At 39.4% G+C, this 14903-nt stretch overlaps 1 protein-coding gene across 1 annotated transcript in view; it reads left to right on the top strand.

Moving 5' to 3' along the window:
- The window catches only part of DNAH10 (dynein axonemal heavy chain 10), a 54739-nt gene that overhangs the window by 21319 nt on the left and 18517 nt on the right, over positions 1 to 14903 (top strand). The window contains exons 30-52 of the mRNA XM_065692887.1: positions 320 to 589; positions 681 to 864; positions 1148 to 1282; positions 1686 to 1838; positions 2377 to 2565; positions 2669 to 2815; positions 3692 to 3883; positions 4043 to 4161; positions 4333 to 4491; positions 4784 to 4919; positions 5049 to 5171; positions 5675 to 5809; positions 6129 to 6345; positions 6830 to 6949; positions 7867 to 8012; positions 8403 to 8555; positions 9068 to 9328; positions 9986 to 10158; positions 10519 to 10612; positions 11675 to 11842; positions 12151 to 12339; positions 13024 to 13195; positions 14071 to 14274. Of these exons, the coding sequence (XP_065548959.1) occupies positions 320 to 589; positions 681 to 864; positions 1148 to 1282; positions 1686 to 1838; positions 2377 to 2565; positions 2669 to 2815; positions 3692 to 3883; positions 4043 to 4161; positions 4333 to 4491; positions 4784 to 4919; positions 5049 to 5171; positions 5675 to 5809; positions 6129 to 6345; positions 6830 to 6949; positions 7867 to 8012; positions 8403 to 8555; positions 9068 to 9328; positions 9986 to 10158; positions 10519 to 10612; positions 11675 to 11842; positions 12151 to 12339; positions 13024 to 13195; positions 14071 to 14274 (3839 nt within the window). The remainder of the gene's footprint in view (positions 1 to 319; positions 590 to 680; positions 865 to 1147; positions 1283 to 1685; positions 1839 to 2376; positions 2566 to 2668; positions 2816 to 3691; positions 3884 to 4042; positions 4162 to 4332; positions 4492 to 4783; positions 4920 to 5048; positions 5172 to 5674; positions 5810 to 6128; positions 6346 to 6829; positions 6950 to 7866; positions 8013 to 8402; positions 8556 to 9067; positions 9329 to 9985; positions 10159 to 10518; positions 10613 to 11674; positions 11843 to 12150; positions 12340 to 13023; positions 13196 to 14070; positions 14275 to 14903) is intronic.

Genomic DNA, 14903 nt, shown 5'->3' with positions numbered 1-14903 from the left:
AGTATTTTAGCTGACCAGAAAGAACTGTGGTATCTGTCTTATATGATTTCCTAAGTCTTGAGTTATTTTTGGTGTTGTGTGCACAGTATGTTTTTCTCACGATGAATTCCACTTGGCCATCTTTGCACATGGAATAGGCAACTTTTCTATTAGAGCATTTCCTAGGCTTTTGAAATACTACAGTAAACCTTGACAGCATTGTGTACATACCTCTAAAGTTTGGCTCGTGTTGTAGTCCTTAGAGGTGTTTTTTGATGTCCCAATGAGTTGCTTAGAATAAACAGTAGCTCAACTGCCTCTCTCCATGTATTTTCCATAGAGTTGATTGGATGTTGCTCTTCCAAGGCATGATGGTGCTGGCTGCTAATCAGGTGTGGTGGACTTGGGAAGTAGAGGATGTGTTTCGGAAAGTGAAGAGGGGAGAAAAACAGGCGATGAAACTTTATGCTCAAAAAATGCACAAGCAGATTGATGAGCTGGTTGCCCGCATTACAATGCCTTTGAGCAAAAATGACAGGAAAAAATACAACACTGTTCTCATTATTGATGTTCATGCCAGAGACATTGTCGATACGTTCGTAAGAGACAGGTAAACACTCCCCTACCTACTGAGAAAATACGAAAGGCATGAATTGTAGTCCCATCCTTTAACCTCATGTGAGCAAGTCTCTCTTGTGTAGCATCCTGCAGGCTCAGGAGTTTGAGTGGGAAAGCCAGCTGCGTTTTTACTGGGACCGGGAGCCAGATGAGCTCAACGTGCGGCAGTGCACCGGCACGTTTTCCTATGGCTATGAATATATGGGTTTGAATGGACGTCTTGTGATCACCCCACTTACAGACCGTATTTATCTCACACTCACACAGGTATATTTCTAGAGAAGAGTTTTTACCAGGAAGCCCTTTTAAAATGTACTTCTAGGCAATTCTGTAACTGTTTTATTGCCACTTCTGATTTTCTCCAACCTGAATGCTAATGTGTTTGAAATCAATTGTGATATCCTTCTAAACAGATTTGAGTTCTCATTATTTTGGGTTATTCAAAGATAACGTAGAATGCCTTCATAGGTAAAATTTAAGGCTTCTTGTACCTAAGGGTTCATTTGTGATTTTGCAGCCAACCTAATATAAATGTAATCTGTTTCCAAAGGCATTGTCAATGTATCTGGGAGGAGCACCAGCAGGGCCAGCAGGTACAGGGAAAACAGAAACAACCAAGGATCTGGCCAAAGCACTGGGCTTGCTGTGTGTAGTGACAAACTGTGGAGAAGGCATGGATTTCAAAGTAAGAGTTAAAGATCTGTGTTCTCTGATAAGGTGCCAGTTACTGCTTTTTTTCAGTGCCCAGGATAAGGGCATATTCTGAACTTCAGCATAAGTACCTCCCTTACTGATACCATGCTGCTTAATAATAAAATAATACGAAATAAAAATTGTCTGTTTTTAATAAATTCCTGAAGGAGCTTCAAGTGCTTTCAAGCAGGGGAACAATGACTAGATGGTATGTGTTTAATCTCATCACAGGCAATCTGCAGTTGGCAAATAATTATTGGAAGATATTGTAACAGATTGCTGCATGTATAAATATCCAGAATCATTACCTAGTCATTAGAGTTTTATCATACTTGTTGATGCTGAATGTTTTCTATATTCATTGCTGAGAATTTTGTCTTGTTGCTCTTGTTTAGGCAGTTGGTAAAATTTTGTCTGGTCTCGCCCAGTGTGGAGCATGGGGCTGCTTTGATGAATTCAATCGTATCGATGCTTCCGTGCTTTCAGTCATTTCTTCTCAGATTCAGACTATTCGAAATGCTTTAATGAATCAGTCAAAAATATTTCAGGTAAACATTAACAGAGAAGAGTAACTGTGAAGGCTGATCTTGTTTTTGAGGCCAAGATTCAGGCTTAGACCCCATCATTAGATCAAAGGGTTGCTGCTTCTGTAATTCTTTTGTGCTGGACATGTCAAACTCCAGAGTGTGTACTCTCTGTTTCAGAGACGTTAAATCCTTGCTGATTTCCTAGTCCTTTGCTAGGTTCTTCCTTAGGTAGTGGGATAAAAGTAAGATAAACAGGATAATAGGAAGTAAATGGGGTAATGGTATACTAGTAATTAGGGAGAGGAGTAACTGAATTTGATGTTTATTGGAATTCAGAACTCTCAAACAGAAAATTGGACTGAGAAGTGTGAAATGTCTTGAAGTTTATATGGAAGATACATTCATCCCACTGTTTCTATCTGGATGACTATCTCAAACTAAATACTTTAACATACTGTTCTAAGTGGGTGCATGAGAATTGCTGGTTTTCTCTTTAGGCAAATAGAACTATTTATTTTATTCCAAATAAATTTGTTCTAACATTATCTTGTGCCTTTAGTTTGAAGGACAAGAAATTAGCCTTGATAGCCACGTGGGCATTTTCATTACTATGAATCCTGGTTATGCTGGTCGGACCGAGCTCCCTGAGTCTGTAAAAGCTTTGTTCAGGCCTGTGGTTGTTATTGTACCAGATCTTCAGCAAATCTGTGAAATCATGCTCTTTTCTGAGGGGTTCCTTATGGCGAAGGTAGGAAGATTTTATTGCTACCCATACCCATGTACACATCAAGGTATGCATTGTTTGGCTGTCACTTACACACTTGTGATTATCTGACTTTAATCTCAAACAGGTCCTTGCCAAAAAGATGACAGTGCTATACAAGCTAGCAAGGGAACAGCTTTCTAAACAACATCATTATGATTTTGGACTGCGGGCCCTTAAGTCAGTATTGGTGATGGCTGGAGAACTGAAAAGAGGATCAGGAGACCTCAGTGAGGTAGATTTGCTGCTTTAGGTGCCCTGGGCAGATCGTCCTTTTCATTAGGAAGAGGATGTGTTTACACATCGGCTGCAGTTTGTTTGCATTGGAAAGAGGCACATTGGTGGTGTCATCTTATTTCTCTGTTCTTACTGAGTTTTATTATGCCCTCTGCCAGCAAGATACCATCAGAACTCAAAGTAGGGAAATCTATAGAAAAAGAAGTATTTTATTTCCTGTTAAGTCCAGGATGCAAATAGCCAGATGAGTATTTCTGGATGAATAGCAAAAGCTGGTTTTTGAGCAGTGAGTGCTCCAGTTGTTAACTATGAAGCTCAAGTAGTACAGTAAACTTATAAATGAAAGGTTTTCACTACTTCATTGCTTTTTATGGCTTTCCCTATGTGCTATTTCTATATGTATGGTTGAGACACCCAGATGCCTAGGGAAATTTTTAACTCAAATTTCTTCAAAACTTGGAGACAGATGAAGGAAACTCCTCTGTAAAACTATGTACAGATGCACATTGCAGGTTGGCAGGAAATTGGGGTCTAAATGATGCTCTCAAGAGGACCACAGAATTTGGGTATATTCACACTCAATAACATTTAATGTTATTTAAACATCAAATCAGGGAATCTGTGGTCTGAGTCACTCCAGCCATTTGGCATTTAGTTAATATGGTAGAAAAAGGCAGTGTATTACTCTTTGCTATTGGTCTGCTTAATCCTCATGAAATAACCAGTGTTTCCACTAGTAACTGATGCCAAGAAAACATTCTCAAAGCTGTACTGAAGTAATCAGGCAATAGTTGTAAGAGCTGTTTGATGTTACTACTTATTAGCTAATTGGTTAGCTATTTAGTAAAAATTGATTTTGCTATGTTTTGTCTAGGAAGTTGTATTGATGAGAGCTCTACGAGATATGAATCTTCCTAAATTTGTATTTGAAGATGTACCTCTCTTCCTTGGCCTAATCTCTGACCTGTTTCCTGGCCTGGATTGCCCTCGAGTCCGCTACCCTAACTTTAATGATGCTGTAGAACAAGTGCTGGAGGAAGGGGGTTATATTGTTTTACCAGTCCAGGTACAAGAAGTATTAATTGCTTGAGTTTTTGTTGTAAGCATTAAGCTGCATATGCACTGCTGGAATGGCTCCAGGAAAGCTTGTCTGGTGTAGACCTGCTGATCTTGTCCATAGAAGAATTATGGACAGCAGTCTATTGAACCCATATTTATTTTTCAGGTGGATAAAGTAGTTCAGATGTATGAGACAATGTTAACTCGTCACACTACAATGGTAGTTGGACCTACTGGAGGTGGCAAGTCAGTTGTCATCAATGCTTTGTGCCAGGCCCAAAACAAGTGAGTATAGAATTTGGTGCATGGAAATCAGGTTCTAAGATGGTATAGACTGCATTATTCAGCCCTGTGTAGTCATGACAGGATCAGTAGCTGACCATAATATTTACTTGGGTTAAGAATACAACATGGTATTTTGTCATTTTAATATTGCTTTTCTTGCTGTATCTTTAGGCTGGGATTATTGACAAAGCTTTACACACTGAACCCTAAAGCTATGAGTGTGATTGAGCTTTATGGGATCCTTGACCCTACCACCCGAGACTGGAAAGACGGAGTCCTGTCAAACATATTTCGGGAGATCAACAGGCCTACTGACAAGAAAGAGCGAAGGTGAGCAGCTGGAAACCGGAGTGATGGGTTTTAGATACTGAATTTTAAAGCTTTTATTTTATTTTTTAAATATTTGATACCACTATTTAAAAAGCAAATGCTAAATAAATAGTAAGTATCCAGGGTTCTTTCTGCCTTCTGTGAGTTCCTCAGTGAGATGGCTTATAAAAAACATATGGGAGGCTTCAAAACAGCTGGACTGACATTGTCACCACTGATGGCACATCTGAATTCTGAAACATGTTAGTAAAATCAGAGATTAGTCAGTGCCTCTTGGCTCCTGTATCCACAGGTACATCCTGTTTGATGGAGATGTGGATGCTCTCTGGGTTGAAAACATGAATTCTGTCATGGATGACAACAAGTTATTGACCCTGGCAAATGGGGAGCGGATTAGACTTCAGTCACACTGTGCTTTGTTGTTTGAGGTAAGTAATGACTGTACTGCTTAATACACGGGAAGGGTTAGAAACAGATGGGTCTACAAAGCCTGACAAGCTGGTACTGTAGCTCTTCTTTGTTTAAGTGTATGATTATTTTGTACGATTATTTTCTAGGTTGGTGACTTGCAGTATGCATCTCCTGCCACGGTATCCCGCTGTGGAATGGTCTTTGTAGATCCAAAAAATCTAAGATACATGCCCTACTGGCAGAAGTGGGTCCAAAAAAGAGAAAATGAGGTGAGAATTTCTATCCTTGTTCAGAAAGAATTAAATACTGAACTGTAGACAGCTGTGAAAGAAAACCTTTGTAAAGGCAGTCTGATTTTCTGACAACAAATCTAATCACTAGGAATGCAGCAGAGGGCTGAAGACAGTTCCCAGCCTTTATAACTTCTGATTGTTTCTGAGAACCAAGAAAACAGTTTACCTGCTTGCCCAAGAGCTAACAGTGAGATTGCTTAAGTCCCTGTTTCTTAAATTTGGTTTAAAAACTCAAGTCCAAAGGGAATTGAAGACAGCTTAGTTGCTAGCACCTGATGAATGCAGATCCTCACCTGCTGAAAACCCAGCCCATACAACATTGTCACATTTCTTCATGTGACCAAACCCTGTCTTTGGTAGAAGTGATCCCTTCAAGAACAGTCATACTTGATCAGCCAGGTATTGATGGGAAGCTCTTCTGTCAAAAATCTGCTTTCGAGGTTTCTGTGTGCTGAATTATTGTCCTTTTTGTTCCTCAGCAAGAGAAAAATTATTTGAATCATCTCTTTGAAAAATACGTGCCCTGCCTTATTGATATGATTATAGAGGGAATTGTGGACGGCAGACCAGGAGCAAAGCTGAAGACCATTGTTCCTCAAACAGATTTAAATATGGTGAGGAAGAGAGAATAAAGGTTGAAAAAGTTTATCTAAACAGAGAAATGGAAAGATGGATAGAGTAAAAATCTCCCAAAGAAAGTACAGGAGTGTCTCTGGTGATATGTCATTTGCTAGTGATAAGCAGTAATAACCGAGAGACTAAAGAAGCAGTCAGTTCCTACCAGTGCTTTTCTACTGACATTAATAAGCATATCAATAGATCCACCTGCAGGGAGAAATGATCAGCAAACACTCAAACAGCTGAAAACATATCAAGAGTTTTCATGCATCTAAGTGACAATTCTATTTAGAGTTTTGTCTTGTTTTACGACAGGTGGTGCAGCTGGTTATGATGCTTGAAGCTCTAATTGTGGTACAGCATGATGATCCTGATGTTCTGGAATGTTTTTTCTTGGAAGCTTTGTACTCCTCCTTAGGTGCTTCTCTTCTTGAAGCTGGGAGAATTAAGTTTGATGAAAACGTTAAACGTATTTCCTGCTTGTCTACTGTTAATGATGACAACACCCTGGCTAAGCCAGGGGAGCTGCCAGGTAGGATCTTGTCATAATTTATTCTGAATCCCAGTGATTACTTACATTAGAAAAGTATTAGTTTCCATGGAGGCAGAACATCGTTCTTCCTTCCAGCTAAGTTATCCTGGCTGCAAAATATGCTTTCTGAAGGACTATCAGTGAAAACTACATAGAGATACTGATGCTAGATGCATCTCAGTTACTCATCTGTCCTCACAGAACAGTAATTTTCTATGCCAAGCTGAAAAAATAAACACTGATAGGAAAAATAAAATGTGAAAGGAAAGCCAGTGGAAGATGCTTAAAAAGCAGTAGCATGATCCAAGTGCTGGACTAGGAGAATTTTGGTTGATGTTTTACTGAGTTAAATGACAAGTAAACAGAACACAGTGTTACCCAGCTTGGTCCAGAATCTTACCCTGCACTTTTATCTCAATCACATTATTTTCTTATGAAATATTTCAGTGTCCTAGAAAACTTCCAGTTGCTTAATGGTTTGCAGGTCAGCTGCCAACTTTGTATGACTTTCATTTTGATGCATCTAAAAAGCAATGGGTACCGTGGATGAATCTTGTTCCTGAATATATTCATAACCCTGAAGTGAGATTTCGTGACATTCTAGGTGAGTGTAAGATAAAATACACTGAAGATATGCCTGTAATTTATTATGTGCTCCCACTGAGTGCATGGCACTTAACATGAGACACCCTCTTTCTGTAGTGAAGGTCATCTGCTCAGGTTCAGTTTCTCGTGATGACACAAATCAATTTCTTTAATGATCTTGCAATAGTAGTTCAGCAGGAATAGAGTTGATATTTACAGCACTGTGTAATGAAGAAATGAGGAAAGAATAAAAAACTTGTTTCAGTTAATAAGGCTTATTAGGAGCTATCAATGCCTTTTACAAGCATGAATAGCACCAGATTCACAGTCTGAGCTAGCAGAAACTCTTGGAAAAATGTCAGCTCCATGGTTCAAGTAGATAAAAATTACATTCATAAGCCTATTATTGGTTGTTACTTCAAGCAATGTATAATGGTGACAGTTGCTTTTCACAGTTAAAGACAAATTGAGGCAAGTTACTTTATCGTAATACTTCAGTAAGATCAGGTTAACTTCACTGACACAAATAATTACGTGATCTCTGAAGTTGCTCCAAATGGCAGGCTATTCACATAGAAAGAAATTAATCTCGGTGGAGTTCTGGGAAAATGCTTATGATCCATATAAATCCTGATTATATCCTTGAAATAGGGATTAAATGTAGCTTAACCAATCCATAACCCTCCTTTATGGAAGGTAACTTCTTTTTTAATATATCTATAGGAGAAAAGATCCCAACGATAAAAGATGAAAAGATGGATGAGCAATTAAAAATTTCTTTCCACATTGTTAGTGAGTTGATATTTCAGATCATGTCTTTGTGCAACTGCATGTTAATAACTTGAGAGTCTCATCCAGCACTATTCTATAAATATAAATCCCCCAGCTGTACTGCATTTTAATTTAACCTGGTGCCCTATTCATGATCTTTTTCAGTGCCTACAGTGGATACAACACGCACTACTTGGTTACTAGAACAGATGGTAAAAATAAAATGCCCAGTTGTTCTTGTAGGTGAATCGGGTACATCTAAAACAGCAACTACACAAAACTTCCTAAGCAATCTGGACAAAGACCTTTATGTATGTATGAGGCAGTTTGTCTTGTTTGTAAAGCTTCCTTTTCATTCTTTGTGTGTTACATTTGCATTGGAAGGCCTGAATCTGTGGGTAGCAATATTGACTTTGGTAACATGACTGCAAGCTCCAGACCCAAAGTACATGATTCATTTGAGAATCCTTCAGGAACAAAGATGCTTTATTCTCTTCTAACACATACAGATTCAGTTTTAGAAAGGAAATGTACATTACTGAAGTGCTAAGATTGGAATTACTTTTCCTTGTCATCCATAATTCAAGTGAATAAACGGACAAGTGTTTCCTGTGTAATATAAAGAATATTTTTGAATGCTCTAGCTAAAAAGAAAAGAACAGGAAAAAAATCCATTCTTATCCATTTCCCCCCCTTTGCAGCTACTGCTAACAATTAACTTCTCTTCTCGTACATCATCATTGGACATTCAGAGAAACCTGGAGACAAATGTAGAGAAACGAACTAAAGACACTTATGGCCCTCCAATGGGAAAACGTCTCATTGTTTTCATGGATGATATGAATATGCCAAGGGTAAGCTGCCAGTAGTTTGCAAGGAAGTGTAGAGACACTTGGGGTGGCATTGACATGGTCCCTTCATACTCAGATCAGATGAGATTCGTGGTATGTACATACCTGAATTTCAGCTTAGGACCTTCAGAACAGTTGGATTTGTGTGCAGTAGGGGGTGTTTCTGTCTGTAACAATATTTGTCCCGTATGAAAGAGAGATACTGTTGGGTCATTTGTTTATGCCATTAAAATCATGTTTCTGTGGCCTGATACTGGCTGCAAGTTATGTATTGTAGAAACTATGCTTTTCTCTTTACAAATGTGGTGAAAGAGTAGACGCACATTTAGTTTACCTTGGAGGTGCTTTGCCCGTATGAGACATTGGAATGAAAGTTCACAATCAGTGCTAGAGCTTTTCAAAGTGTCCTTGTAATGTTCTCCTGAGTATGGAGCACTATATTTCTACATTTATAGCAGTAATTGGCATGCTGATGCACTCCGCTCTAAATATCTTGACTCTTTTGTATCATGAAGGTTGATGAGTATGGCACACAGCAACCCATTGCCCTGTTGAAGCTGCTGCTAGAAAAAGGTTACATGTATGACCGTGGTAAGGAGATGAACTGTAAATTTCTTCGAGACCTGGGTTTTATTGCTGCCATGGGGAAAGCTGGAGGTGGTCGGAATGAAGTTGACCCTCGATTCATCTCACTCTTCAGTGTTTTTAACATAACTTTTCCTTCTGAGCAATCGCTGAATCTGATCTATGCCTCCATCCTGAAAGGCCACACTGCGGTAATTTCACTGTTTTTAAAGTATTGCTCAACAGGTTTTCTGGTTTTAAATAGACAGGTATTTCTGTGGTTTCACAAGACCTGAAATCTTCCGTTATCAGACTTTCTTATATTTAGAACTTCATGCAAACTTTCCCTTTCCTCTTCTCTTGCTCAAGGTTTACACTGTTTTGATGAATTCTTGAGTAATATCTAAACATTAAAGTCACTTGATGATTTATAAACCTGGTGATTTTCATAGGTTGAAACCTGTGAATGATTTGGCTATGGCTCTTGTAACCAAATATGCAAAGGTCAGCAAACTCTGCCCTGAATGACAGGGAAAAATGTAGTGTAATGCAGCACACTGCATTACTAGCAAATAGTTTGCAACAGTTAGAAAAGAGCAGTTTATCTTTTGCTCTAGAAGTACTGTGGAAATTCCAGTCATTGATATTCTCTTCAGCACTGTGCAAGCTTGGGAATGAAGATGGAGGCTGCCCAAAACATTGAACTGCAGAATGTTCGAAGTATACAGGAATATGAATCTGTGAATGTTTGCCCTCAGTTTGCCATACACCAAGCAGGTTTAAAAGCTGGAAAGCAGAATATGTTTAATAGCACTGAGTTCTCTCCCGGCAGTCTCATGAAAACACCTCTTTTTTTTTCATGTTTGCAGGTATTTAATGAATCTATATCAAGCATCTCTGACAAGATTACTGCATGTACTTTGGAGCTTTATAAAATGATTATCCGTGACCTACCTCCTACTCCTTCCAAATTCCATTATATTTTTAACCTGCGGGATCTCTCCAGGGTCTATAATGGACTCGTTCTTATGACTCCAGAGAGGTAAGAAGAGAAAAATTGTCTTCAGTGGTCTTAAACCTATTTACATTGGGTGACTAAGAGCTAAGATGAGGTAATTTGGTACATGAGATCAGTCACATTTAGTCACTTTTCATTATACCTTTGCCACAATAAGAAAATGTTCAGAAACATCTTAAATCGTGATCTTGCTTTTAGATAAACACTTTCTTAAATAAGATATTCAAAGGTAAAAATGCAAGCAAATAAGTTATTATGAAAAGCACAACCCCCAGGAAGAGAGTAATAAAGTCGATCCAGAGTTTGGTCAGTATGATTAACCATATGGCCTTAGGAATCATGTCAGCTCATTTGGTGCAGTCTGATATTTCAATGTTAATTCAGGTTTCAAACAGTGACCCAGATGGTGAGAGTCTGGAGAAACGAGTGCCTCAGGGTTTTCCATGACAGGCTGATTAATGAAGCAGACAAAGAATTGGTGAGTAATTTCATTTAGTTTTCAGTAGACTCTGGCTATTACTATGGCAACTGATTTGCAACAGCAACATTACCAACTGTTGGACTCGAGTCTCCAGTCAGACTGCAGACTAGTCCAACCACTGTGTTGCTCCATTAATCTAAAACATGGCTCATGGAGTTCTCTTTTCTAAAATAAAGTGACTATGGCAGACTAAGCAAGTAGATCTGCTGAAGGAATGGAAAATGTCACTCAGCTTGCCTGTCCAGGGAAAGCGGTTAGCAGTGGCACAAGTGAGAGAGAGCAGTGTAGGGGAAAACTAAGGAAATCACTTCAAGTCAGTATTTTACTTTAGGAAGGTTATATCAGAATGTGACTCTACAATGAAGTAGGAATAAGAGGGAGAAGAGCTGAGTCCTTGAACAGTGGATTCAGTTTTGACTGTTGGGCAAATTGGAAAATGCTCTGAATTGTATCTAAAAACACAAGAGAGAATGATGCCAGGTTTATACCTTGGGAATTAGGGGAGGAATTGGGGTAAAGTTTACCTATATGGAAGCAAGTTTCTTCACAAGTTGCTTAGATGAAAAGAGGTAGATTAAGATGGCTGCAGGTTTTTCTGCTAAATGCTTTCTTCTTTAATAAAGATACATTTCCAGCTCAATTCTCACAGCTCAGAATATATTGCAACTTTTCTGTATTTGTACATTCATTCAATCTTACAAGATTTGTGACAAATCTTGGTGGTGAGACATCCTTGAATGCTGAGAAGGAAGGTTTATTAATATAATTTTTACACCAATATATGAGAAGTTGGTGGTTTTTTTTGACAGGCTTCTCTTTTTCTGTCGGAAACTTCTGCAGACTCTTGGCTTGAATGGCTCTTGAACTGCCTATTAGATAGTTTTAGAAATCATACATAGAACACAATAGGAGGCTGTGGTCTTTAGATCTTTTAGTGACAAGTATCTTCTTGAAATCAGTCAGTATTTGGGCAAGAATCTGCATTATCACCTTCAAGTGTTACTGGATTCAGAATCATCTGCTTTATCATGTTGCCTGACTCATTTCATATCCTTGAAGGTACAAGGTCATATAAAAAACCTGATTGAAGAGCATTTCAAAGATTCCTTGGAGCAAGCCATGAGGGATCCCGTTCTTTTTGGAGATTTCAGAATGGCCCTGAGTGAAGAAGAACCTCGTATTTATGAAGATATCCAAGACTATGATGCAGCAAAAGCTCTCTTTCAGGTAGTATGCATCAGCTTGGAACTGTGCCTCATTCTGTCTCTGTGCCTGAGGAATGGACACAAGCCTGCCTTAAGCTGTAGGAAACCTGTTCACTTTCTGTGTGCACATAGTATTTTATGTGCACTGTTACCCATTAGGGGTCTGCAGTAACGAAAATTGAAAATCAGCTGCAGAGTCAGCAGTGTTTTCCAATAGTTTATTTTCCCTGAGGAAGGGGAAAGGAATGATTCTGCTAAATGGGTTCTTATTTTATTAATGTTACTGGTTCATTGGTCTCCTAGTAACATTCTGTCCACCTTTCTCTGCAGGAGATTTTGGAGGAATATAATGAAGTTAATGTTCACATGAATCTGGTTCTTTTTGATGATGCTTTGGAGCATTTAATCCATGTACATCGCATCATACGGATGGATCAGGGACATGCCCTGCTCATAGGAGTCGGAGGCTCAGGAAAGCAGTCTCTGACGAGACTGGCCGCCTATACAGCTGGATGTGAGGTTAGTGACCCTGCATCTCTGCAGTGAAAGAAGATAAGGAAAGCAATGGTGTGATCAAGATTTAATTGGCTGGGAGGATGGAAGTCAATCAAGATAAGACCAGGCTGGCGTCTCTTCCCTTTGGAGAAAAAAAACAGGGGGAGATGATTGCCAGGATGTCTAAACTGATGAGTGTGGGTGATCTGGGCAGGAACCTATCAATGCCTGAATCTGGGTATTGGCACTGGGGCAGAAAACAAGGATGGGTCTGGCACTGAATTTTTTATTTAGAATAATAATAGTCCCTGAATATTATAGTCCCTACTGAATAATAGTCCCTAACTACTGCTTTTGCTACTTACTTGTATTAGAGCAGCACTCCAGTGCTGCTTGAGGAACCTTGTCATGATTTGTGCTGTAATGTTTTAGATAGGAAATGTTCCTCTCTCAGAGATACTTTCAGTATATTACAGAGGCTTGGAAGGGAAGGACAAAAAAGGAGTCTGGACACAAAGCAACTTTGAAAATGCAATCCTGCAGGGATGCACAAATATAATTTTTAATGTACTGCTTTATTTTTCTGATACTTCTACATTTTCTGGTGATAGGGGCAAAACCCAAATCCCTGAGCCAGTCCAATTGAAATTCAGTTAGCATCATATCTTGGGTCCATCTGATTCTTCTCAGTAGATATTGCATTTGTAGGTATTTGAGATCACCTTGAGTCGAGGATATGGAGAAAGTAATTTCCGAGAAGATTTGAAGAGTTTGTACCAGAAGCTGGGTACTGAGAACAAGTCAGTGGTCTTCTTGTTCACAGATGGTCATGTAGCAGAAGAGAGCTTCCTGGAACTCATCAACAACATGTTAACCTCAGGTGACTCAAGCAGCCTCAATTACTCTCCATCAGTATCTGCTTGTGACTCGTAATCTCAAATGTACTTTCGATCCAGCTATTACTGTTTCACCCAGTGTCCTCTGCTGCTTTAGTTTCACTTTTCAGTACTACCTGAAGTGATCTTAGCCTTAAGAATGGCTTTTGGGCATCTTCTTACAGTCATTAATATGTGTCTGGGAAGGTGATAGGGTTAATTCGTGCTGATCATGATGTTGCAGGAGTCAAATTTCTTCTAAGACTTAGGTATAGCTTCAGCTGCACCCTTTTGTCCTATTGGCTTTTGAATAGCTTTCACCTGAACTCTAGCTACTATTTATATATATGTCCTAAAACGTACTTTGGTAGCTTTTACTGCATGCAGCAGCTGAAATGAGCAGCAGCTGGCAGTGTGTGACCACCCTCTCTCCAGAAGTTCCTACACAGTCTGATTTGAGAACAGCTGTGTTAAATCTCATCCATTTCCTTAGACTAGTTTTTCCTGTTCCTGGTTTGCTTATGTCTATCATAAAGTAACTTACACAATATTTGCCACATGATTGAGAGAAAGAAAATGTGAACTGATGGTTTGGGGAGTTAAAAGCACTCTAGTTTCTTGTGACACTTGGTGTATGTTCCTGAAGCCCAAACATAAATGAATGAATTCCTCTAAATTGCCTTGCATAATCCTAAATACTATCTCACTATTTTCCATGGGAGCTTAAGGGAGGGGGAGAATCATAGAGCAATTAATAGGGTCATTCAGACTCCCAGAATCATTTTTGCAGAGCTAGGTTTAAAATTTGTGACTCTGGCCAGCCATACGGTTTTCTCTTACTGGTTGTTCTCACAAGCATTCTCTTGTCCTTACGTTGCAGGAATGGTGCCAGCCCTTTTTCCAGATGATGAAAAAGACAGCATACTAAATCAGATTGGAGATGAAGCTGCTAAAGCTGGCGCGAGCCCAGCTAAAGAGAGTGTCTGGCAATATTTCCTAAACAAATGTGCAAACAACCTTCACATTGTCCTGGGAATGTCCCCAGTTGGGGAAAGTCTGAGAACATGGTGCAGGAATTTCCCAGGTATGAATTGTACACACTGCTTAGTCCCTTCCCTGTGAAATTCAGGTTTGCAGGCAAGAGCAAATCTTCAGTGGACACTGGGAGATGCCTGGCAGATAAAGCTAAGCAGAGCATGTTCCATGAATAAGGATTAGCACTGCCTGGTTTTTTTTCCAGTTAATTACCACATACCAGTAAGCATTATTGATTAGCATTTACCAGATCAGTTCATTTTCCAGCTGAACAGCTAGAAATCAATTGGTCATCCTCTGAACTGGAAATACACAGCCTAAGTCTGCAGCCTTTCTTCTGCAGTTTACAGAAGAACGTGTGGCATTAAATCCTTGTGAAGCGAGGATGGTGGTAAGAGAAACATTACAGAAAGCCAAGAAAAGGGAATGGTGAGAGGGACACTCACTGAGAGCAAAAACACCTGAGCGACCTGAGGTGCACTTCAGCAGGTGGCTGAAAGGAGGCCTGGGAAACTGAAGACACATGAAAGGGTATGGGTGGGAAGCCATTAAAATACCTTGTTGCAGCTCTTGACTGCATCCTGTAGGATGGTACAGCCTAAGGAATAATACAATGGGGTTGGAAGGACACAGGTGAAAAGTTGGTTGTTTACTATCAAAGTATTGACTTTGTGGTAA

The sequence above is a fragment of the Lathamus discolor genome, chromosome 12, assembly GCF_037157495.1.
Source record: "Lathamus discolor isolate bLatDis1 chromosome 12, bLatDis1.hap1, whole genome shotgun sequence".
NCBI lineage: Eukaryota > Metazoa > Chordata > Aves > Psittaciformes > Psittacidae > Lathamus > Lathamus discolor.
This window is presented reverse-complemented; position numbering and strand designations above follow the sequence as displayed.